The sequence below is a fragment of the Pipistrellus kuhlii genome, unplaced genomic scaffold (assembly GCF_014108245.1).
Source record: "Pipistrellus kuhlii isolate mPipKuh1 unplaced genomic scaffold, mPipKuh1.p scaffold_m20_p_127, whole genome shotgun sequence".
Lineage (NCBI taxonomy): Eukaryota > Metazoa > Chordata > Mammalia > Chiroptera > Vespertilionidae > Pipistrellus > Pipistrellus kuhlii.
The window spans coordinates 282641-308603 of NW_023425435.1; the positions used below are offsets into that span (position 1 = coordinate 282641).

The 25963-nt window shown below is 36.3% G+C and overlaps 1 protein-coding gene across 6 annotated transcripts in view; it reads left to right on the forward strand.

The window, feature by feature from the left end:
- USP37 (ubiquitin specific peptidase 37) overlaps nt 1-25963 on the forward strand; it is a 62390-nt gene that overhangs the window by 16078 nt on the left and 20349 nt on the right. For 3 of the 6 annotated variants that reach the window (XM_036434559.2, XM_036434556.2, XM_036434558.2), the window contains exons 6-17: nt 2432-2610; nt 2955-3029; nt 7820-7917; nt 9665-9749; nt 12507-12665; nt 13911-14042; nt 14209-14332; nt 15266-15456; nt 16777-16894; nt 18155-18234; nt 21313-21477; nt 23979-24044. In XM_036434559.2, coding sequence (XP_036290452.1) covers nt 2432-2610; nt 2955-3029; nt 7820-7917; nt 9665-9749; nt 12507-12665; nt 13911-14042; nt 14209-14332; nt 15266-15456; nt 16777-16894; nt 18155-18234; nt 21313-21477; nt 23979-24044 — 1472 coding nt within the window. The remainder of the gene's footprint in view (nt 1-2431; nt 2611-2954; nt 3030-7819; nt 7918-9664; nt 9750-12506; nt 12666-13910; nt 14043-14208; nt 14333-15265; nt 15457-16776; nt 16895-18154; nt 18235-21312; nt 21478-23978; nt 24045-25963) is intronic. The other 3 variants (XM_036434560.2, XM_036434561.2, XM_036434562.2) reach the window with 3 other exon arrangements.

Consider the following 25963-nt stretch of genomic DNA (forward strand, 5'->3'; position numbering starts at 1 on the left):
TATACACTGCACTTGTAATGGTTTGGGTAGATGGTAAAAGTTCATAATGAAGAATTCCTTTAAAATTCCACCAAACACACAACATCACTTTTTTGGCATGCAAGTCAGGTTTTGGCGTGGGCTGCGGAGCCTCATTTTTGTCCAACCATTGAGGCCGCCTTTTCAAATTAACATACAGCACCCATTCTTCATCTAACAATTTGCTCTAAAAACGGCAAACGGTTTTGACGAGAGAGGAGCGAACTGCAAATTGTGACTCTCTGATTACGGTTGTTGTCGGTCAACTCATGAGGAACCCATTTTCCAAACTTTTGGACTTTGCCAAGTGCATGCAATTGATTGGAAATTGTTTTTTGTGAACAATTTAAAGTTGTCGCAAGCTCTTGTTGGGTAATTTGAGGATTTTGCACCAAAAGAGCTTGAAGAGCTTCTTGATCAAAATTGGACACACGGCCTCGACCACTCTTGTCATCTAACGAAAAATTTCCCTCGCGAAATTTCTCAAACCAACGCTGGCATTTTCTGGCACTAACTGCATCTTGACCAAGAGCACTACAGATGTTTTTTGCAGCCTCACTTGCTTTTCTTCCTAATTGGAACTCGTAAAGCATGCAGTGCCGAATATGCTCTTCATCCGCCATCTTCTTAGCCCTAGTTTTGCAACAAAAACCAAACCAAACACAAACTTTTTCAAGCAAATCTTGTTAATTGCACTTCACACGTTCTGTAGATACCACGTGTTTGAAGGTTATGTCAATACAAGTCAAAGCCAAGGAAGATTTTAAACGAATGTTTAAAAACGACATTAATTATTACTAGACCCGATATTATACATAGTAAGGATAAGTATTGGTTTCTGAAACTTGTTTCATTTCTATTTACGTGTATGTGTAATAGGTTGCAATGTAAAGTGTCCTACTATAGGATCAAATAATGTTGAAGATAATGCAAAAACAGTTTGCATATAGTATACTACCAATTATATAACAAAAAGAAAATATTGATTTGCCTTTGCATAAAGGAACAATTAAAAAATACTTATAAGGAGTAGGAAAATGAGAAGTGGAAAAATCGGTGGATGGCATTGGGGTGATAATGAAATTTTTCAGCATATGGTTTTTATAATAGTATTTTGATTTTTGCATGGGTTTTTATTTTTTATTCTGAACTTAAAAAAAAAATCTTTATTGTTGAAAGTATTACATAGGTCCTTCTTTTTCCCATTAATCTCTTCCAGTATACCCTTGATCCCCCTGTATTTTGATTTTTGAATCTTGAGTATGTAGAAAATAAGTGTAATTTTTTAAATTGTTCATGCAGAGAACATCAGATTTTTTTCTTCCCATATTTTAAGATTGTAATTCTGTAGAAAGCTATTAGGAATACCTTTCATTGAGAAATGACGTAGCCCTTAATATAGTTATAAAATATCAGTTTGGCAGAGTGTTGGTAGAAAGCACTATTTCCCAAGGTGTAGCAACAGTCAGTATGGGAAACAGTTCATTTGTGTTATTATTTATTAATTATTGTATTATTTTCTAGACAAACAACTAAGCATACTTTTGCTCCCCCCTGTTTGTTTTTTTCAATTACATCCAAGAACATTTTCTCTCCAAATGTTCTTGCTGTGTCTTGAGGGTAGTAGAGTATTTGATTTAGCTACTGCCAGTGATCTCTATGTCACTATCATTTTCCCCATCATTACATATATTTGTTTCATTTTTCCAAACTGGAACCCCTTCAAAAGTCATAATGAAGTACATGTGACTTGGCATTTGAATTGTGGCAACCAAATGTCATTGTTGCTCCTTTATGTCACATCTATGTCATTTTAGGGCAGTCATTCTGGGAAAAATAGAAGGCAGCAGAAAAGGAGGAAGACAAAAACTAAGATGGATTGACACCATAACAGAAGCCATAAGCATGTTTCTACAGAAGCTGAGCAGGGCAGTGAGGATAGGCCATTGTGGTCATCACTGATTCCTAGGGTTGCCAGGAGTTGGATACTACTCATTGGCGTATCATACAAACATCACTTTAATTCATCATAATTATAATTGGGTCTTTCTGTAAAGATTTATTTCCATTGTGGTTATTAGAACCGTGTCTTTTATATGTGAACCCTTTTAAAAAAATAATTCACAGTATTTCCCTTCTGCCTCTGGGTATGTTTTGGAATTTTTTAGTTTATAAGAATACTATAGGGGGAAAAACGTTGCTCAATTTATGACACTGATCATATTTAGAATCACCTAGGGTGCTTAAAAAAGTATATACTGATGAAGGAGCCTCATCCCACACCGGTTAAGTGAGAGTCTCTGGAGGTGGGTCTCCAGCTGTGTGTGTGTTCATACTTCCCCACTTGAGAATCACTGTCTAAAAGTTTGCCAGTTAATTTGACAATTAGCTATTTCAAACTTTATTCTGACAGGCCTCTTCAAAAAGAGGAAGCTTGGAAACTAAAGATGATAGTCCATTTCGAAAAGTTCTTGGTACTCCAGGTAGAGGATCGATGAAGACTGCAGCAGGAAATGGAATAACTGTCACCCGAACGATTCCGTCTTTGACATCTACATCAACGCCTCTTAGGTCAGGGTTATCAGAAAATAGGTATGAAAGACCCTTTTTCTGTCTTAGTCTTTAGCTGTGCCTCTTTGTAAATGTCTTTTAAGCTTTATAGAAAGACCAGTTATTTGAGAAAAAGTGAGATTTTTTGGTTAGTCAAATGTGTTAGAAGAAAGTATAGAGTGCATTTTGGGTAGATAATTAGCATTTGTCTTATGTGACTTATTCAGTGACACATTGAGGGTGCAGATATATGGTATGTTATTTCACATGTGGTTTAGAGAATTAGCAGTGGTCACAGTATCTGTCCTTGAGTGTTTTGTTTAATAGTTTTTAATGGCATGAATTCTGGCTTTGTAAAATGAGGTCCTTTTCTCTGTTCTCTATAGAACTGAAAAGAGGAAAAGAATGCTGTCTGGCTCGGAGTTGAATGAAGATTACCCTAAGGAAAACGATTCATCATCGTAAGTTGCTTTAAGAGCCTTTAAGGCCCTAAATCAGTATTTGTTATAGTGGCAATTACAACTGCGAGGGGAGATTATTCAATTTATGGGAATTCCAAAGATAGAAGAGCAGAATTTCAAGTATTTTGGTGATAGATTGACCATTGCTATTGCTTTGATCATTTGATTGCACTTCTCCCATTATAGCTTTTTAGAAAAATCTGCAGTACTTAGGGAAACAACAGAGATGAAGAACTCTAATAAGTGTTTCTTGCTGTTTGCTCTTTTAGAGTGAAATCCTTCTTTCCCTCTTTCCTTTACCTACAAATTTTTTTTTTACCTTATTCATGTGAAAAGTTAGCTTAGGGGTAAAAAATATGTAAACCACATATAGTTTCTAGCCATGGAGTATCAATCTTTTAGAGTTATTCTCTGGGTTGAACAAAAAAGGTATCCACCTGTAACAAGACAGTCACCAGCTCACATCCTTTTTTTTCCTCATGGGAAGGTCCTTTTTGTCTTCTGGGGGGAGAAAACTTAATTTACACAGTTTTTAGTTAATACCTCAGTTATCGCCTTAACAAAAATCCATAGGCAGTTAGCTGGTATTCGAAGTTAAGAGGTCACCATAAAAGAACAGGGAAAAAGCTGAAGAAACTTTATATATTAATTGGGATCTTGGTTCTGCTGCTGAAATAAATGTAAAAATCTGGGTAGGTAATAGGACTGGTATGGTATATAAAGCTACAATCACCAGAGGCTCAGACTCCTTTTATCTCGTTGGTTCATTGTCGTTAAGCTTCCATTTTGCTTCAGTCTTTGCTCTCATGTCTGCATTCCTATCAGTGGGAAGAAAGAGGAGCAAAGAGAGGGCATACTGCTTTCCTTTAGGCTGGAAATTGTACGCACAATTTTTTTGTATGTCATATTGACAAGAACCTAGTCAAATGGTAGTATGGAACACCAGTAAGTCAGTCTAGCCCAAATTTTATAATGGCAGAAGGGTACAATGTTATTTGGGGACAACTAACAGACTGTCGTAATTTACACCTATATCCACAGAAATAGCCCTGATTACTACCTATATAAGAACGCTCTTTCCCCCATCCTAATAAAAACAGCCTCCAAATCTCACTTAGTCCTGTATCCAGCTCCAAGTCCAGGGTCACTGTGATGGGCAGTCCTCTCCAGAAGGTCCAGGGCTGCTCTTTTGGACCAGGTGCCTCATGGTCTGGTTCCTAAAATCTGCATTCCCCACGCCCATCTCCACACATACCATCATACAGGCATATCTCAGAGATACTGGGGTTTAGTTTCAGATCACTACAGTAAAGGAAATATTGCAATAAACTTACACAAGTTTTTTGGTTTCCCAGTGCTTGTGTTTATACTGCAGCCTGATAAGTATACAATAGCATTATATCTTTAAAAAAACAAAAACAAAAAGGTATACCTTAATTTTAAATACTTTATTGTTAAAAAATTTGCTAACCATTATTTGAACTTTTAGTGGGTCATAATCTTTTTGCTGGTAGAGGATCTTCAATTTGTAAAAAAAAGTGCTGTGCAAAGTGCAATAAAATGAGAAATGCCTGTACATAGCTGGAGTAAGCACAGGAGATTCACAATAAAAATTTTGATTTAGAATGGACAGAATAGGAAACTGAAAGAGTCACTAGTCTATGGCAGCAATAAAATCTTGCTAGGCAGAAATTGTGAAGGCATGGGAATAAGTTATTTATTTTTTATTGATTTGAGAGAGAGGGAGGGAGAGATAGAAAACATCAATGACGCCGAAACCGGTTTGGCTCAGTGGATAGAGGGTCAGCATGCGGACTGAAAGGTCCTGGGTTTGATTCTAGTCAACGGTATGTACCTTTGTTGCGGGCACATCCCCAGTAGGGGTGTGCAGAAGGAGCTGGTAGATGTTTCTAGCTTTCTCTCTCTCTCCCTTCCTCTCTGTAAAAAAATCAATAAAATATATATTTTTTTTAAATCACAAAAAACATCAGTGATGAGAGAGAATCATTGATCAGCTGCCTCCTCCATGCCCTCCACAATGGGGATTGAGCCCACAACCTGGAATCAAACTGGGGACCCTCAGTCCACAGGACACACTATCCACCGGGCAAAACGAGCCAGGACAAGGGAGTAAATTCTTGATTAGCAAATGTAGCAATCTCTGTTCTTTCCTCGGAGAGAAATCCTTGTTCATTGTGTTCCATATGACTCCTGGCTTTGTCCTTTGGTAGGTTTCCTTTGTTATCTTTCAAGGCTACAGCTGAAGGTTTGGAAAACTGTTCTTCTTTGTAGCCTGTTTCATGCTGGTGCTGTTTTGGAAGAAGTTTCTATAGAAATCTAGAAGTTTCTTTAAAGGCAGAATAAGCAGGTTTTTATAGGGTCCAGAAAGAATTTGGACCAATATTTTGGTTTTGTTTGTTTGATCATTTTAAGAAAACTTTTAAATTTTGGAATAATTGCCGAAACCGGTTTGGCTCAATGGATACAGCGTCAGCTTGTGGACTGAAGGGTTCCGAGTTCGATTCCGGTCAAGGGCATGTACCTTGGTTGCAGGCATATCCCCAGTAGGGGGTGTGCAAGAGGCAGCTGATCGATGACTCTCTCTCATCGATGTTTCTAACTCTCTATCTCCTTTCCTCTCTGTACAAAATCAATAAAATATATTAAATTTTGGAATAATTTTAGATTTACAGAAAAGTTACAGAGATGAAATGACATGTTCCTATATATTCCTCACCCATTTCCCCTAATACTAATATCCAAGTTTTCACAAACTGCCTTTCCATTTACCGTTATCATTGCCTCAGTTTGACAGTCAGAAGCAATTGCATTTCTTGGGGTGGGGATGTTAAGTGAAGTACAGAAAACAAGTCCCTTAAGGAAATCAAAATAACAGTAATAAGATATTATTAAATAATAATAATAATAATAATAAAAAGATATTATTAGAGAGAGCCCTAAGTACTTCTATGGAAAACACCTAAATTGGTGTGGAAGAGAGGATACAAAAATGGGGTCAGAGGGAATTTGGGTGGAGCATCTAATTTGTTTGCTACAGACTTTATTCATATGGTTCTCCTAAAGTAAACACTTTTAATTAAAGCATGAGCATTTATCTAAATATAAGTTTAGATATTTAGGAATCATAGAGGGGGAAACGGGACTTAAGAAATTTTAACTTTGTGTTCATGAAATGAAAATAATTTAATCACCATAAGTGTTATTAGTAAGTGATGTTGACACTAGTAAATAGTATTTCAAATCCGTAGACTATAAAAGAACATTTTGAGTTTTATTTCTTTGTTTTACTTTTTTCACAAATTTATTCAGCAAACATTTGTTTTAAAAATCCATTTTTCATATACATAAATATACGTTTATATTTTGGTCAAACAATATTGCCATCATGTGATATTGCTTACATTGTTATACATGTTCTTCTCGCTAATATGTGTTCTATTTCTTGTGAGGTATTTTTTTTTTAAAAATCCTCACCCAAAGATAAGTTATTGACTTTTTTTTTTAGAGAGGATGGGAAAGAGAGAGAAACATCTATGTGAGAGAGAAACATTGGTTGCCTCCTTGTATGCTCCCCAACTGGGGATTGAACCTGGAACCTAGATATGTGCCCTGATGGGTAATTGAACCCACAACTTTTGTGCCGTATGGGATGATGCTCCAACCACCTGAGCCACCTGGCCAGGGCTGGAGTTTGTTTGTTTGTTTGCTTGTCTCCGTAAGTAAACTAGAAGCAATTTGAGGACAAGGTTACTATTCCTATATGGTTTAAAATGTCTAAAATATACTACATATATGACCACATTTTCTGATTTTAAGAATGTGAATATCCTTATATTAAACATGGCAAAAGTAAAAAAAAAAAAAAAAAAAAAGCATCATTGAGCAATTATATTAGTTGGTATCTGTTGAGTACAAACTGTGTACTTGGGGTTATTCAGTGGTAAACATACTACTGCAAAACTTCAGTCACCTATGTTTCTGTCTTACTCTGAAATAGAATCGCACTGAGATAAGATTATAAATCAGTCCAATTCCTTTTCTATACACAGGTCTTTGAATATTTGAAACATCCTCACTCATTCATTCCTTCAACAGACTGAGATGTGTACTTTTTATACCTATTTAGTATCAAGTTCAAATAGTTTAGTTTACTTAATTGATTCTTTTAGTCTTTTAGTAAATCATTTAATCTGCTCTTGCTGTCTCTGGTTTGACTTTTGTAAAAATAAAATGCTCCTTCATTTTTGCTTAATTAATAGGGTTATTAATAGGATTGTTTGGATTTTGACTTGGTATTGAAACCTTATTGTCATGATTCTCATTTGCTTAAGTCTCTGATTTTTTTTTTTTAAATAATATATTTTATTGATTTTTTTTTTTTTTACAGAGAGGAAAGGAGAGAGATAGATTGTTAGAAACATCGATGAGAGTCATTGATCAGCTGCCTCTTGCACACCTCCTATTGGGGATGTACCCGCAACCAATGTACGTGCCCTTGACCAGAATCGAACCTGGGACCACTCAGTCCACAGGCTGATGCTCTATTGCCAAACTGGTTTCAGCAGTTTCTGACCTTTTGAGGCTTTAACACTTTGTAGCATAACTTCCAAGCAAATCCATGAATTCAGCACTTGGAATGTAAATTTTTAATGACAACTATTTAAAATTAAGATTTGTATTTTACATGCCTATATATATTGAATTAGCTTAACAATAACCCACAACCTTTGGACCAACTTATATATATTGAATTAAATTATTGACTATAGGAACAACAAAGCTATGACAGATCCCTCAAGAAAGTATTTAACCAGCAGTAGAGAGAAGCAGCTGAGTTTGAAACAGTCAGAAGAGAATAGAACATCAGGTAAGTACTGGTCTTTATATAAGATACTCATTTATTATATAACTAGAGGCGTAGATTCATGCCCTGGAGCTGGTGGGGGGGGTTCCCTCAGCCCGGCCTGCCCCTTCTCACAGTCCAGGAGCCCTCAGGGGTGGGAGGTGACCCTGCAGTCGGGGAAAGGCAATGCCCCAATCACACCTCTGCTGCTGCCACTGCCAGCAGTGCAAGCCTTGGCTGGCCCTTGTTACCTAAGCTTTGGGCAGCCCTGGGTGGCTGGGCAGCTGCCATCCGAGGCTTGCCTACACCTCGGGCCAGCCCTGGGTGGCTGAGAGGACTTGGGGACTCCAGAGGCAGGTGCACAGAGCAGCCAGACCCACTGAGGGAACTGAGCGCCGCCATCAAAGTTGGATAAATGTTATTAGTTGTGGCTATGGGTGCCGCCCTCTTTTGAGGGTATGGCAGTCAATTAGCATGTTCCCTCCTTATTGGCTGTGGGCACTTCCCTCTTTGTGAGGGTGTAACAGTCAATTAGCATATTCCCTCTATTAGATAGGATTATTAGATAAGATATACTGTATAGACTAGAAATAAAACCCTAAATGGGACATAACTCTCTGTTATTCAGGAATACTCCATAATTCAGTTCTAATTACTGGGCTCCAATTTATATCCAGTACTCTGCTAAAATACTTTTAAAGTATTAGAAATATAAGGGACCTTTTATTCTATTTACAAAGAGTCTAGACTTTGCCTACATCCTTATTGAACTGCCTAGAATTAAACTCTCATTATCAAGATATCCAGATACCTGGACCATACAATGAATTCAAGGAGTTAAAGTGTTTGAAATTAAAGTTCATCAATGTTGCCATCTACTATAAGTTCTATAAGATCTTGAAGTTATTGCCTAAAGCAGTTGCTTAATTTTACCTTGTACCCTGTTTTTATAAAATCTAACTTAGATTGTCTATTAATTTTTGTTATTATTTCTACACTTAAACAATCTCTATGATCTTCTGAACTACGTAGATTTGAATTTTATGTCAACTTGAAATTAAATTGAAACAAACTAAAATATGGCATGATTTTGATAAATTTAGAGTTTAAAGGAATTAATTTGATCAAGACTCTAGAAATTATCTCCTTTTAGCCTTTCAGAGTTGTGACTTTGGACTTCTACAGAAAGAAAAATCACAAATATACTTCTTACCTCTGAAATAATAATACATTATATAAACTCCATTTACTAGTTTTAAGCTTTATGATCAACCTATAGTTAGAAAATACTTGAAGGTGTAATAAGCTTTAACAGTGTTGAAGGTAAGATACATTTTACAAAAGTTGATGTGGAAGAGGTCTCTGTAAGTGGTTAAGTGATAAGAAGGTTCGTGGAACAAAATGTAGTTTTAAGTGTTAATTTTCAAAGTTAATCAGTAGAACTAAAATAGCACAACTAATACTTGGTTGGAAGGAAGTACATAAGAGTAGGGGTAAATGAAAATTTCTAATTTTTCCTAATAGGGAGTCAATTGATACTGTTCAAAATGAATAAGTCAGGAAGGTGTTGGAGCTTTAGGGCAGGAGAGTATTCTTAGCTATTATAACCTTTTACATGGTGTTTGATCTGTTAACATTTATCCAACTTTGATGAAAAGAAAGGGGGGAAAGAGTTAAATATAAATAGGCCCAATGCGTAATTTTATTACTAATTGGACTTCAGTGGTTGATTTAGGAGTTAAATTGTTCCTGTGTTTTCTTCATTCTGTAGGACTTTCACCTTTGCAGTCATCAGCCTTTTATGGTAGCAGATCTGGATCCAAAGACTACTCTTCTGGCAATACTAATCTAGACAGGTATGCGTTGGTTATATGCTCTCTTCTTCAGAATATTTTTTAAAAGTATATTTTTATTGATTTCAGAGAGGAAGGGGGAGGGAGAGAGATAGAATCAGCAATGATGAGAGAGAAAAATAATTGGTTGGTTGCCACCTGCACGCTCTCTACTGGGGATCGAGCTTGCAACCCGGGCATGTGCTCTTGACCAGAATTGAGCCCTGGACTCTCCAGTCCAGCGGTCTCCGACATTTCACATATCACAGACCACCAATGGTCTGCGAAACACCGGTTCGCAACCATTGCTCCAGTCCATAGACTGATGCTCTGTCCACTAGGCCAAACCAGCTAGGGCTTCTTCAGATATTGAATAATGGGATAACCTATGCATCAGTACCCCTTATCCCCTCTCTTTCACATCAACTTTTAAGATGTACCTTAATTTCAACATTAAGGTTTATTACACCATTAAGTATACTCTAAGTGAGTACACTAATTTAAAATAACAAAGTTGATGAAAATTGTAGACTCTTGACATTTTAGTTAGAAAGTACTCAACAGATGTTTTAGTTAAAGCTCTTCTTTTTTACATTTTTTAGTAAATGAATAAACTGAGTTCTTTGAAAATTTGTACTGAGGCCACAAGTTGTGACTGGCAGTATGATCAGATCCTGGACAAGTGAATTCTCCATCATCCTAAATTATGAAAACATTACAATCTCAACAGACTGCCTTTGTTGCCTGTGTATTTTTTAAGGTATCTACCAAAAGTTAAGGCATTTTCTTTTTCAAAAACAAGTTTCACATTATTGGAAAAGGCTAGTCAAAAGTTTAATTGTGGTCTATAGCTACAGATTACATTTTTTGAAACTTATTGGATATAAGTATATAAGACAATTGCTAAGTGCTTGTCAGGAAGGTGTGATTACAGAATGTAGCACAGAGGAGCAATGGTAAATTCAGAATTGAAGGTTAAAGAGCTTCACAGATACAAAAAAGCTAAAGGAGTTCACCACCACCAAACCAGTAATATGTGAAATGCTGAAAGGTATTCTTTAAGAAGAGGAAGAAGAAGAAAAAAGGTAAAGTTAAAAATTATGAACAACAAATACATAACTATCAACAAGTGAATCTAAAAATCAAGTGAATAAAAAATCTGATGGCCGTAACTGGGTTTGTATAGAGCGTTGGCCTGCGGACTGAAGGGTCCCGGGTTCGATTCCGGTCAAGGGCATGTACCTTGGCTGCGGGCATGTCCCCAGTGAGGGGTGTGCAGGAGGCAGCTGATTCATGTTCCAATGTTTCTCTCTCATCGATGTTTCTAATTCTCTATCCCTCTCACTTCCTCTCTGTAAAAAAGATCAATAAAATATATCTTAAAAAAAAAACTCCTCTCCCTACACACATGCATCTTCCCTGCAATTGACACAGTAGTACACGTTTTATTTTTATACACCTTTTTGTAAAGTGTTCAATTTCATGTTTGTTTTGTTTTTTAATCGTCACCCAATGATGTTTTTCCTTTGCTTTTTAGAGAGAGAGTGGAAGAGAGAGGGAAAGACAGAAAAATATCGATGTGAGAGAAACATATCAATTGGTTGCCTCCTGCACACTCTCTGACAAGGGCCCAGGATGGAGGTTGGGAGCCTGCAACTGAAGTACATGCCCTTAATGGGTATAGAACCTGGGACCTTTCAGTCCTCGGGCTCTTTCCATTGAGCCAAACAGACTAAAGCACACTTTTACATATAATAAAGTCAAACAGTGGCTAATAGATGGCCTAGCCAGACAGTAAGTCATTTGGAGACAATCAGTTTTTCCTTATAAAAAAAAGCAAATCATATTCCTATTTCATAACATACAAGTAAATAAACATCCAAGCAGATTAAAGACCTAAATAGGAAGGAAAACAGGTGTTAAAACTTTTAATGAAAATATTGGAAAACATTTGTATGACCTTATGCTACAGAATGAGTCTTAAACAAGACACATAATTTGAAACTATAAAAAAAATGATAAATTTGACTATACAAAAACCTGAAATTTTCAATATTTAATAGACAAAGGACTAGACGAATATAGAATGTGTAAAAAACTACAAATCTTTAAGAACCCAATATAAAACCCAAGGGTGCACAAAAAGAAATTTAGAAAGGAGTAAACAATTATAAAAATATATTCAACTTCAGTAGTAATCAGGAAAATAAAGTAACAATGAGAGATCCTGTGTCACTCATTCGATTGGTAATAATGTAATGGAGACCATGTGAAGAAATGGAAATCACTACTGTTAGACTATAAGTTGGTACAGTTTTTTGTTTTGTTTTTAAGTCACACTAAAAAAGTTTAAAAATACTAATATTTTCACTTCTCAGCATATAAACTGGAAGAAGTTCTCAGGAGATTGAGTAAGAATACTGGTTGTGTCATTTTTTGTAATAGTGGAGAAAATTAACTGTCCAAATGTTTTTAGACTAGGCAAACTAATGTATGATATCCATTAAGTGGTAAAAGTGAGTAAAAAAGTAAAACTATATTTATACTCTTTCTTAAGCCATTGACTTGGATTATTTTGATTGTAGGTTAAGTATTATATGCTTCTTCAGCTCTCTATCAGCCTTGGAATTTGTGGATTTTTTTCCTTAAGTGATCATTATTACTGTTATTTCTCCAAATTTAGATTTTTTTCCTCTCAGATAGGACTTTTCTGAATCTACTTGGGCAGGGAGGGGGTATTTTAAAAACTGTTTTACTTCTCTATTTTTATTCTTCTTATAGGACTAACATTTCAAGCCAAACTCCCTCTGCCAAAAGAAGTTTGGGATTTCTTCCGCAGCCAGCTCCTCTTTCTGTTAAAAAATTGAGGTGTAATCAGGATTATACTGGCTGGAACAAACCAAGAGTGCCCCTTTCCTCTCACCAACAGCAACTGCAGGGGTAGGTAAATCCTTTCATTTTGCTTTCTTTTTATAAAGTGATTCAACTGAAGTACGTATGTTTTTGTTCTTAGGAAATGCATATTGAAGTATTTAGAGCTAAAAGGGTATGATTTCTGCAACTTACAAATGGTTCAGGAAAATAAAACACACAGAGGTATGAAATGATAGAGCATATATTATAGTGCAAAAGATTAATAATTGGTGAATCTAGATAAAAAATATTCTTGTTCAACTTTCCTAAAAGTTTGAGAATATTTCTAAGTAAAAACATTTTTTAAATAGGTACTTTGGAAAAGGATTTGGTAGTAATCATTAAAGCTAAACACAACTTACAAAAAACAAACAAACAAAAAAGAATTTTAAAAAAAGCTAAACACAACTTATATAGAGTGGGACAAAAATAGGTTTACAGTTCGTATGGAAAATAATACAATGGTTAATAATACAATGATAAACTTTTGTTTACTCCCAACTGTAAATTTACTGTTGTCCTACTTTTGTATTCAATGACCCAGTGGTCCTACTAAGAACAAATAGCAATTTGGGTAAGTCCCCAGCCCCTGTCAGCTTTCATTTGAAAATGTTTAAGTTGTTATACTGTTACTAGAGGCCTCGTGCACAAAATTCATGCACAGGGAGGGTCCCTAGACCTGGCTGGTGATTGGGGATGACTGGTGGGGTGTTCAGGGAGGGACGCTGTCACCCACCTTGTTGGTGGCCTGGCATATTAAACTTATTATGTAGGGTAATGTAGTGGTTCTCATAGTGTGGCCCCAGACCAGCAGCATTACAACATCAATAGATCCTACTAGAAATGCATATTTTTGCACCTTCTTTTCCCAGAATCAAACTATGGAAACGGGGTTAACCCAGCTACATGTATTTCTTTTTCTTTTTTCTTTTCTTTTTTTTAATATATTTTATTGATTTTGTACAGAGAGGAAGGGAGAGAGATAGAGAGAGAGTTAGAAACATCGATGAGAGAGAGTCATCGATCAGTTGCCTCTTGCACACCCCCTACTGGGGATATGCCCACAACCAAGGTACATGCCCTTGACTGGAATCGAACCTGGGTCCCTTCAGTCCCCAAGCTGACGCTCTATCCATTGAGCTAAACCGGTCTCGGCTACATGTATTTCTTAATAAGCCCTTTAGGTGATTCTGATGCATGCTGTTTTGGAGAACCCATGCTCTAATGAACATACTTCATTGTCTTAAAAAGTATTATTTCTTTCCTTTTCAGCTTCTCCAACTTGGGAAATACTTGCTATATGAATGCTATTTTACAGTCCCTATTTTCACTCCAGTCATTTGCAAATGATCTGCTTAAGCAAGGTATCCCATGGAAGAAAATTCCACACAATGCCCTTATCAGGTAACTGTTACATACTTATTGAATAAACTTTTACCTTATTGATTATAGAATAATGAACTTTCAGACACTTAAATTCTATGTTATGTACCATGTTAATAGTCTTTAAAATATCATACCATTCAGTGTTTTGTAAAACATGCTAACCTGGTCTCTCTTGTTTTACTAGACGCTTTGCACACTTGCTTGTAAAAAAAGATAGCTGTAATTCAGAGACCAAAAAGGATTTACTCAAGAAGGTTAAAAATGCCATTTCTGCTACAGCTGAGAGATTCTCTGGTTATATGCAGAATGTGAGTACCAGTTGTTTTTAGCCACTTTAGAGGTAGTGGAAATTGAAATGATCTTGGTGTGTTACCTGATTTTTACTTTAAAGTGAGATTTGTATATGTATGCTGTGTTCATCACAGGTTGGAGAACCTGAGAACTTCTGGTAAGGTTCAGTTTGACTCTTCTGTGATTTATTATATTTTAACTAGATGCCCGGTACATGAAAATTTCTGCACTGGGTGGGAGGGATCCCTCAGCCTGGCCTGCCTCTCACAATCCACGAACCCTAAAGGGTGGGAGGCAACCCATTGATCAGGGGAAGGTGACACCCACATCACACCCATGCTGCTGCCACTGCCTACAGCGCAAGCTTCGGCCCGGCCTTCATTACCTAAGCATCGGGCGGCCCTGGGCAGAGCTGGGCAGCCGCCATTCGAGGCTTGCCTGCGCCTCAGGCTGGCTCTTGGCTGCTGGAGGGCTGAAGGTGGGTCTGGCTACCCTGTGCGCCTGCCTCCCCCTCTCCCACCCCACCTAGGCTGAAAGAACTGGGGCATTCCGTTGGGGCTGAGGGAACTGGGTGCCACCATCTTGTGGCTATGGGCACCTCCATCTTTGTGATGGCTTGACAGTCAATTTGCATATTCTCTCTTTATTAGATAGGATAATACAGATGTGGTATGTCATTGAAGGAACTTGGGGTATTTTACTTAACAAAGGCTTTTTTTTCTTAATTTTTTTTTAATGAAGTAAGAAGTGATTCCATTATTCACGCTAATCTCACTGATAGTAAAGAATATAAAATTCATTATTCTTATTCACAAAATATGTAAAATCTCTATTACTTTTTAATATAATGTTATTGACTTCCAGGTGCTTAGTTTTATAAATCATAATGTTGATAAGCTATCATTGTGACAAAAAAATGTTTTGATCTGATTAAAAATATTATGCCTTAGGATGCTCATGAATTTCTAAGTCAGTGCTTAGACCAGCTAAAAGAGGATATGGAAAAATTAAATAAAACTTGGAAGACTGACCCTGTTCCTGGAGAAGAAAATTCACCAGATGTTTCAGCCACTAGAATATATACTTGCCCTGTCATTACTAATTTGGAGTTTGAGGTTCAACACTCCATTATCTGTAAAGCGTAAGTAGTCTCCAAGAAACCTGTTTTTCCTTTTAATTATTTTTTTAAATACATTTTTATTGATTTCAGAGAAGAAGGGAGAAAGAGAGAGAAACATCAGTTATGAGAGAGAATCATTGATCAGCTGCATCCTGCACACTACCTACTAGGGATCAAGCCTGCAATCCGGGCGTGTGCCCTGACCGGAATCGAACCTGCGCCAGTGCTCTATCCACTGAGCCAAGCTGACTAGGCCTTCTTTTAATTTTTAATTTCAAGTGATTGAAACTCTTCTGAAGGTTTTAATTCTTATCACATTTTTCTTCCTATGTCATGGGCAGACAGAAATACAAACATCTTTTTTTTAGTGTTACTATTTTCTGTAAAAATGCTTGGGGTGAGAACTAAAAAGTACTTAGATATTTTGCCACATGCTTTAGTGTTAACAGTTCATTTTGATCTACTGTGTGTGTGTTGTTGCTGTTTTTTATTATTTATGTTTACATTTTTATTGATTTCAGAGAGAAAGGGAGAATGAGAGATAGAAACATTAATGATTAGAGAAAATCATTGATTGGCTGCCTCCTTCATGTCCCCTACTGGGGATTGAGCCCACAACCTGGGCATATGCCCTTGACAAGAATTGAACCTGGGACCCTTCACTCCGCAGGCCAACACTCTATCCATTAAGCCAACAGGCTAGGGCTGTATGGAATATCAAGTTATCTGGGAATACTGGTTCTTTTTATCCTGAAAAGACTTGCTATTGCTTATTTTGTTAAACCAACTTGATTTTATTAAAAATGGGTTTTTATAAAATAGATCGAAATTTGAATTATTTTTAACTTATGCAATGCAATTTTTAATCATATTTACATTAGTTAACTCAAATTCACTTTCTAAATTTAATTAATTTCCATACTCATTATATCATATCAAAAGCTTCTGTTTTGATTAATTTTCCAGTTATTGGTAGTACATATCTGTATATAATTTTTTAATTGAATTTAGAGATAGAGGGAGAGGAAGAGAGCTAGAAACATGGATGAGAGAGAAACAACGTAGAACGGCTACCTCCTGCATGCCCCTTTTGGATTTCGAGCCCACAATCCTGGGCACGTGCCCTGACCAGGAATCAAACTAGTAACCTCTTGGTGCATGGGTCGATGGTCAACCACTGTGATTTAATAAGGGTTAAAGTAACATGTCTTAAATGTGTATATTTCTTATGCTTAATCATAGCCTGTTCATACACTTGGGGAGCAGTGTCCTGAAGTACATCTGTATTTATTTTGTATTGCGGTTAGTTTTCTGAATGCTTAGATTTGTCTTCTTTTACAGTTGTGGAGAGATTATTCCCAAAAGAGAACAGTTTAATGACCTCTCCATCGACCTTCCTCGAAGAAAAAAGCCACTCCCTCTGCGTTCAGTTCAAGATTCTCTGGATCTTTTCTTTAGGGTAAGTAATATATTTTGGTATGTTTACATAACTAAGTTTTATATATCATAGGTAATTACATTTGAAGTTGGTTTCTTTAAAGCAGAATTTAGACAAAATTATTTGAGGGAAAACTAATGAGAAATATTTATAAATAAATATTTTTTTAAAGCTTTATAAACCTAATTGTTAACTCATTGAAGAAGATTGATTGCTTATGTAGATTATACATTTGACTCAACAGGAAGTGTTTTAAACAACCTTAGAAGCAGTTATTTGTAAACAAATATTAATTTGAAGCATAGGAAGTGACACATGCTAAAATTTGGTAATGTGGATTAAAATTGGAGACACTAAGTGAGTATACTGAAATCTGAGGAATAAAATATGCTCTTTGCTTTTCTTAGGTTGTATGTACTCTATTAGAAACAACACAAATCATGTTTACCTAATGCTGTAAATAAATATTTATGTCTGTGAAATACTGTTACAGATAATCTGGGGCATAGTTGGACCTGTGTGTAGGTCCAATTTTCCGAGGGAAATTTACCGGGGTTACCCTTTGTCTTTAAAATAGTGTTTCTTGTTTTGTTGTAGCAAATGGGCAGAATTGTCTTTCTAAGGTTAAAAAACTTCTGTTCTTTTAAATGATTAACATTTAGCTCCACCCAATGATAAATACTCTGCTTTTCTTTTTGCTTTAATCATTCCTTGCTATTCCTGTTATTATCATAGAATTTGAAGCTTTTCCTGTGTATCTTTATCCCCATTTTTTAAGGATTTCTTGTTTCAGTTTTCTCTAGGTAATGCTATCCACCCCAAACTTTGGTCCTTTTAGAGCAGTTGTTCTTAGTGGGCTGTTACCAGAAGATTGAGTTCCATTTTAAGAAAGGGGTAGAGTTACACCTAACAGACCAGGAACTCCGCCTACCCTGAAGGTGATCTTATCTCTGCTATGGCCAAATGTTAGATGTACTCTTGGCAGTGCTTCTTGTGTATTCATGGGGGAAAAGGTTGAGAATTTGCTACTGAAGAATCTATCATAAATTGAGTTACTATCATAAATTGAGATGTCTCCTTTGTAAAAAAAGGAAATTAGGAATTCTGAAATAGGGCATGATATTATAATTATATTTTGAGCATTAGGTCTTAATTTAGTAAGGTTTGTGACTCTGGATACAAACTAGTCAGAGCTGTCAATCCACTGAAGTAGTATGACTAGAGAAAATTAGTAGCATTTAATGGGATAATAATAATTCAACTTCATGCTTCTTTTTATAGGCAGAAGAAATCGAGTATTCCTGTGAAAAGTGCAGTGGGAAGTGTGCTCTTGTCAGGCACAAATTTAACAGACTACCCAGGTAAAATTAATTGCTCTTGCATTTTTTTTTTTTTTAAGTATTTACAAATATTACTGAATAAGTGAGGCTTACGAGAGTGGTTTGGTCATGAAGGTCAGCAGAGCTGAGGTATGAAATGGGTAGATAGAAAGCTAGAATACAGAAGACAGGAGGAGGGTTTGGAATGTTGAAGGAACTTCACAGTCCCAAGTGATGGCAACAAGAGGACTTGGCTGCTGAAACTTGGGAATAATGATAGTGAATACTAGTAATTTTTTAATTAAGTAATATATAACATTTAATTATAATGTTTCCTGTGTTGTGCTATAGCCCGTCCCTCAAACTTTCAGTAAAAATCTGCTACAGACACATGTATCTGTGTGTGAAAGTAAAATAGGAAGAGTACTTTTCTGCAATTTGTATATTTCTTTATTCAAAGGCTCTTATAAGTTGGTACGTTTTCTGTAATAAGAATTGACTAAATGTGGAGTTTCTGGAACGTAGTCCCTAGAGCCTAATTCTTTTGCTCCTTTCTAGAAAATGAAATATTTTTTTAAGAAATGACTTTCTAAATCATAACAAAGAATTTGTTCTTTTCTATTTGTGAGTGTTTAGAGGCAGAAGGGTGGGAGGGGACAAATATTAAGGCAAAAGATTATTACCAGCTGTCATTAATGAAGGAAACCAGTGTACAATTAAAAATACTTGTTTGACTGGGAAGCTGAATATCACTATTCCCTTTCTAGCTGTCCAACCATATGGTCTTTCAGTTAGTAGAAAAAAAAACTGAGGGGAATTTATCTCCTTAGTTTTTTCCTTTCTGGTCTGTTACATATGTTAACATTAATTTATTCCAAACTTACATGAAATAGAAGCCTTTGTATCATAAATCTTAATATTGGTCTTTTTTTTTTTTTTTTGCTTTTGTTCATTTTACTATTAAAGCCAATCAACTACTATTTTTGAAGGGTCTGGTATCTTTATCAAATCTGCCTGACTGGTGCAGTTTAGTAGTTGGGCATTAGCCTACGAACCAGGATTGATTCCTGGTCAGGGCACATACCTGGGTTGCAGGCTCAATCCTTGGTGGATGGCATGCAGAAGGCAGCTGATCAGTTGTTCTCTCCATTGTGTTTCTATCTCTCCCTCCCTTTCTCTCTGAAATCAATAAAAATATCTAATGTACTTAAAAAAGATTTTTTTTTAATCTGTTCATTTCTAGTCCACCTCATCTTTGTAAATCAGTGATTTTTAATTGTATTATCTGTCTTTCATATTGCCTTTTATTTTGGTACTAGAGGCCTGGTGCATGAAAATTATGTACTGGCTGAGGATCCCTCAGTTCAGCCTGCCCCTTTTCACAGTCCAGGAGTCCTCAGGGTGGGAGGCACCTAGCGACCAGTGGAAGGTGACTCCCCCATTACACCTCTGCTGCTGCCACTATCAGCAGCGCAAGCCTCGCCAGCCCTGGTTACACTGGATGGCTGGGGGGCTGAGGGGACTGGGGGACTCCAGAAGCAGGAGCACAGAGCAGCTAGACCCACCTAGGGGTGGGCCCAGCTATGCTGTGCGTCTGCTGCCCCAGCAGGGCTGAGGGGAGTGGACATCACCATCTTGTGGCTGTGGGTGCCACCATCTTTGAAGGCATGTCGGTCAATTAGCATATCACCTCCTTATTGGCTGTGGGCACTGCCATTTTGTGAGGGTGTGATGGTCAATTAGCATATTTCCTCTTTATTAGATAATATGATTCTTTGACAAGTTAGTCAAAATATTTGACATCTGATACTAGTTTTGTATTGCAGTTAGTCTTCTGAATGCTTACATTTTTAATTGTCAGCATATAATTCTGAGCAAATTAGACAATTTATTCACATCAGATGTATCCTTGTGTTTTAACCTCAACTTGTGAATGTGAAGGTTAGGAATTCTTGCATACTTTTAAAAGAAAAATACAGTTGATAACTTCAATTAGCAGGTTTTTCAGTTTGTGGCTTCTAACTTCAATTTATAGGTTTTTCAGTTTGTGGCTTCTGTGATGTATATGGTAAGAAACGAAACTGTTCTCCATAAATCAGATATTATTTTTGCAGTGTTTGTGAGGCTTATTCCCATAAAAATTCTGAAATTCACTTGTTAAAGTGTTCTTGTGCACTGTGAAGTATATCTAGTCCATCAAGCAAAGATTATAATCTGTATTAGAGATGAAAGGTTGCCACAGGAGCAATTAAAAAAAGTGTTTTCACAGATCTAAAAGCCTTTTCAGACCCACAAACCAGATGTGCCATGAAATTTTGTAGAACTTTTAGAGAAACCTTTTCTATTTGTCTTAGCTTTTTTCATAGAAAGTTCTAAAGAAATAAGACTATTTGTAAAAAATCATCTTGTTACCCTAGCTGGTTGCAAAATGGTTAGACTCAGAGCGTAAGCCTGAGGGTCCTGGACTTGATTCTGGGCAAGGGCGCATACCTTGGCTGCAGGCTTGATCCCCGGCCCCTGTCAGGGTGCGTGTGATAGGCAACAGTCAGTGTGTCTCTTTCACATCAGTGTTTCTCTTTCTCTCTCTCATCTTCCTTTCCACTCTAAAAATCAATGGAAAAAATATCCTCAGGTAAGGATGAACAAGGAAAAAAAATCAGCTTGTCAAAAAACAAGGTGTACCATTCAATATAGGGGCTGTTTAATGCTTTAATTAAAATTATCTGTGGTTATATAACACATATTGCTTAAAACTATATAACACTGAAGTAAATAATTTAAGAATTTAACCCAGTTATCCATATTAGCATTTAAAAATATAGTGTTCTTGTCTGAGGTGGGTTTTTGTGTGTGTGTGTACTTTGTTTTTCTAGGAACATTGTAAGTATTTTACCTAAATCCACCCAATGCCACTGTTTTATTTGTATTCTTACTATTTAGCACAATGCCTAGCACATAGCAGGTATTCAGTAAAGGTTCTTCGGCCAACTCTTTAGTTTGACCAGATGTATTCTTTAAATCAGAGCTATTTAACACAGTTAGTTGCTGTGATCTCTTCATGCATAGCAGAGCTGCCTTTATCATGTACAAACTAGTGACGTCATCATCTCCTGTTTTCAGGATCCTCATTCTTCATTTGAAGCGATATAGCTTCAATATTACTCTCTCACTTAACAACAAGATTGGGCAGCAAGTAATCATTCCAAGATACCTGACACTGTCGTCTCATTGCACTGAAAATACAAAACCACCCTTCACTCTCGGCTGGAGCGCGCACATGGCAATGTAAGTCCTTTAGAGAGAATTTCTTTGCCTTTGCTTTTAAAGTAGGAAGGCTTAAAATAATAATAATGTGGAAAGGCTGTAATGATCAAAAGAACTACTAAGCTAGTTAACACAGCTCCCAGGTAAAATCAGACCAACGAGGACATTTTAATTTTGTTTTATTTGGGGATTTTGTGTTAAATTACTGCCCGATTGAAGTAATTGTTATCAGTTGAAGTAATAAAATGCTTATTCAAAAATTTTCCAAGTACATTAGTTGCCTTTCATAAAAAGTCACCTTTTGCCAAAACCGATTTGGCTCAGTGGATAGAGCGTCGGCCTGCAGACTGAAAGGTCCCAGGTTCGATTCCGGTCAAGGGCATGTACCTTGGTTGTGGGCACATCCCCACTAGGGGGTGTGCAAGAGGCAGATGATCGATGATTCTCTCTCATCGATGTTTCTAACTCTCTGTCCCTCTCTTCCTCTCTGTAAAAAATCAATAAAACATATTTTTTTAAAAAAAGTTACCTCTTTAGGTAATATTCTTAAGATTTTAGATCACTAGAAAACAGTGTGATACATGTTAGGAATATAAACGTAATTTGCATGCTCATATGTATCACCTGAACACTAAAATACTAACTTCTGTGTTTCTTAGAAGTTCTATTTCATTAGTTTTAAGATAGGACTTGGGGATCAATATTTTTACCAAAAGCCTTTCTGGCTCTTTGGGACATGCAAATTTGGGAAACAGTATATTGAATATGATGCTGGGGTCCCAAAAATAGATTTTGTCTTCATAAATGTGTTATTACCAATGGGAGTAAAGAACTTCAGTGGCTCCTAGAAATTTTTACATGAGAAAAGAAGTAACCTTTAATTTGGCTTCATTGTAAAATGCTAGAAAAACCTCAGGACTTTTCTGAATACTGCTCTTTCTTCTGCATCTTGTCTTACTTTGGAACCATATAATGTAGTTCCTTTTTATGCTTGGACTCTAGCTTGAGAGAGTCATGAAGTTTAGAGTTGAAAAGGACTTTAGAGATTTTGTCTAAACACTTAAATTTACAGAGGAGACCAAAAGAGATTAAGTAATTTTCTTAAAGTCATATGGTTAGTACACTGGAAAAGTGCAATAATAGACATTTCAGAGAGTGAATGAACATTTGCTAATGTGAATTAATACTGTTTTGTAAAAATGTATTTCTCCTTGGTTTAATAATTGGAATGTATACATCTTATAAGTATATATTAAAGACCTTAATGGATATACTAATAAAACATGTTTCCAGAGATTCTTAGTGTTTCTGGATTTTGTCCTATGGCCTTTCTTTGAAATAGATGTGGTTTTGTGGGGTGGTTCTTTTTGTTGTTGTTGTTGTTTGTTTTTTTTACTTGATGCAACTAACAGAGTTGTTACTCTTTTTGGCTCGCAGTAGTACTATATCAACTTATCAATGTAGGCTCTTATGAATGATTCCAGGCCTGAAATCAAGCTATCTGACTCTAATAGCTTTAAGACTTTGGACAGATTCCTTCACTTAGCTATAGGGAAAATAATCAGGTGGTTGTGAACATTAAATGCTGTGAAACACATGCATTCTTACTCCAGTGCCTGACATCTAGTAAGTCCTCAAAAAATGAGAGCTATTACTATTTTATTGTTTAAAAGTAAAGAACTGAGACAAGATAATTTTTCCCAAGTTGTTCTTTTCCTATGTGTTACATTTGACTTTGTTTCTAATGCTATTTATTTAGGTCATTAGATCAAGAAGAGGCCTGAAAAAAATTTTTTTTTAATTACAAAAAAGGAGAGGCCAGAAATAGTATTATTTATTTACACTCACACACACACACATCCTATACAATAAAAGGCTAATATGCAAATCAACCGAGTGGCTGAATGACCGTCACTATGACCAGATACTCAATGCAGGAGCTTCCCCCTGGTGGTCAGTGCACTCCCAAAGGGGGAGTGTCACTCAGCCAGAAGCCAGGCTTGCCAGCGGGCTCATGGCTGGCAAGTGCAGTGGCTGCGGCAGGAACCTCTCCTGGCTCCATGAGGTTTCTGCCTCCATTGCAGTGCTAAGGACCCCTCAGGATGTCCAACCACCTCCCCCCAGGTGCATGAACGTCATGCACCGGGCCTCATATATATCCCCAGAGGAAGGGAAATGGGGAGAGAGAGAGAAAAACATTAATAATGAAAATCATTGGTCAGCTGTCTCCTGCATACCCCCTACTGGGAATTGAGCCTAAAACCTGGACATGTACCCTGACTAGGAATCAAACCATGACCTCCTGATTCATAGGTTGATGTTCAACCCCTGAGCCATACCAGCTGGGCCAGAGACAGTATTTTGTTTTCTCCTTTGGCCTCTATTGATAGTAAAAGTAGTATAATTATTAGCTTTTCAAGAGGATAGATAAGGGTCTATAGTTCAGAATAACTCATTTTGTAAATTAAATATATTTTAATAATATAATTGTATACATTATATATTTTCTAATTTTCTGATAGTTCTAGACCATTGAAAGCCTCTCAAATGGTGAATTCCTGCATTACCAGTCCTTCTACACCTTCAAAGTGAGTTATATTTCTTATGTACCCAAAATTTGTATTTTTAAGGATTTGGCTTACCCTAATACCAAAATTATTCCCTCCCTTTTCTTTATTGTTTCTATTTTTGCATGTTAACTGCTCTGTATTACTGTACTTTGGAATTTCCTTGATTCTGCTTTAAACTATAATCTGGGTATAACAAGTTTTTAACAATGAAGCAACTTCAGATGATCTTCTCAAAATTTTGTTCTAAAACATTTAAAATCATCTGTTAATACATAATATTTTCATCCTGTTTCTCTAGAAATTGATTGATGATGAGGAATTTTAAGGATTGAAGGGCTGGAATAACCCATGTTGTGTAAAGCACCATCCCTCAAGGATAACATGGGAGATAAAAATATCTTTTTACTTTTTACTAGCCAATATGGGACTTCTTGTCCTAGACACTGAACTGAAGCTATTCTGAAAAGAGACAGAAAACAAACATGGAATGTACCTGCTTTACAAATATTTTACTTTTTTTTTCTTTTCTGCTTAAGTCCAAAAGTTTGTCCAAGAGACGCAAATACTTTTTTAAATATACCTCCTCTGTGATTAAACTAGAGCCACAGTTCCTGATTTGACAATTCTAAATATCTAAATGCTTGTCATTGGTCTTTAAGTTAGTTTTTCTAAAAATTTGATGTCCCAAAATACTTCTAGAAAAGAGACATTTTTGTTGTTTAAGGGCTTTGGGGGGGCTTATATAACTATAAAGTGACATTTGGGAATTGCTATTTTCTTTTCCTCCTGTTAATTATTTTTCAGTGCAATTAAAACCAGATGACTAACATGACTAGAAATGGTACCGATATGAATACTCTTGCCCGTTCTCAAGATACAAATGAGCAATACCACTTGGCTGCTTAGAAAGTGAGCAAGTGATGCATTTACAGGATGAATATTTTTCATTACTACAGGCAAGCTGCCTTCTGTGAATATAGTAACTATAACGGAATGCACTCTTTATGTACCAGATCACTGTAGTGACAAGAAAGAGATGGTTTCATTGAGCATCATTATACTTGGCATGGTCATCTGTTCTCCAGGGTCTATTGGTATGAGAATGTGAGAGTTGGTCAATAAAGGATGATTAGGCCCTAGAAGACCTGTCATGCCGATCAAACTTAAAAGAGGCTGAGTTATGAAGCAGAATACTTTTCCCCAGTGTCCTTTGTCATCACGTTTGACCCTGGTATATTGGTAGCCAGGTGTCAGCCTCATTCAACAAAGTATTCATGTGGATAACCAAATTTAACATGTTCAGTTTTGCTTGGTGAGCATTAAATCAGAAATGAGAAGTAAAAGATTGTTAATTGGCTATTTCTAAGTTATTTAAAAAAAAAAAACCCTTTGAAAACATAATGGGAGACTATTCAAGTGTGCCGGCTGGAGTATCCTGGCTGCTCTCAGCCACAGACTATGTTTGGGATTATCACTGACCACTTGCCTCTTTTCTTTGATCTACATTGCTATGCAGTTCTCCTGATTTCCACTGTTGCCTCTTATTTCTTGGTACCATCATTCTATATGTTTATGTACAGTTTTCACTTTAGATTAATTGCCTTTTTTCCAATTTCCATTTTACATATTTTTATTATTGCATATGAATTTATGTTAACCTCCATCATAGAGAGTTTGTGCTCTTCGACCTTTACCACTTTTTCCTTTAATTTATTTTCAGCTCACTTGGAAGCCAACACAGTAACACCTTACTTATCTGGTATCATTGAAGAATATTTAATATTCCTCATAACTGAATTTTTTTTTATAAATAAAGCTTACCTTTTTAAGCATTAATCTTTAAAAAAAAATTTTAACCATTTTAGGTGGTTATATAGTTTGTAACCTTACAGAAGTCCTTATATTCTTAAGTAAAATATACTGAAGATAATTTAAAA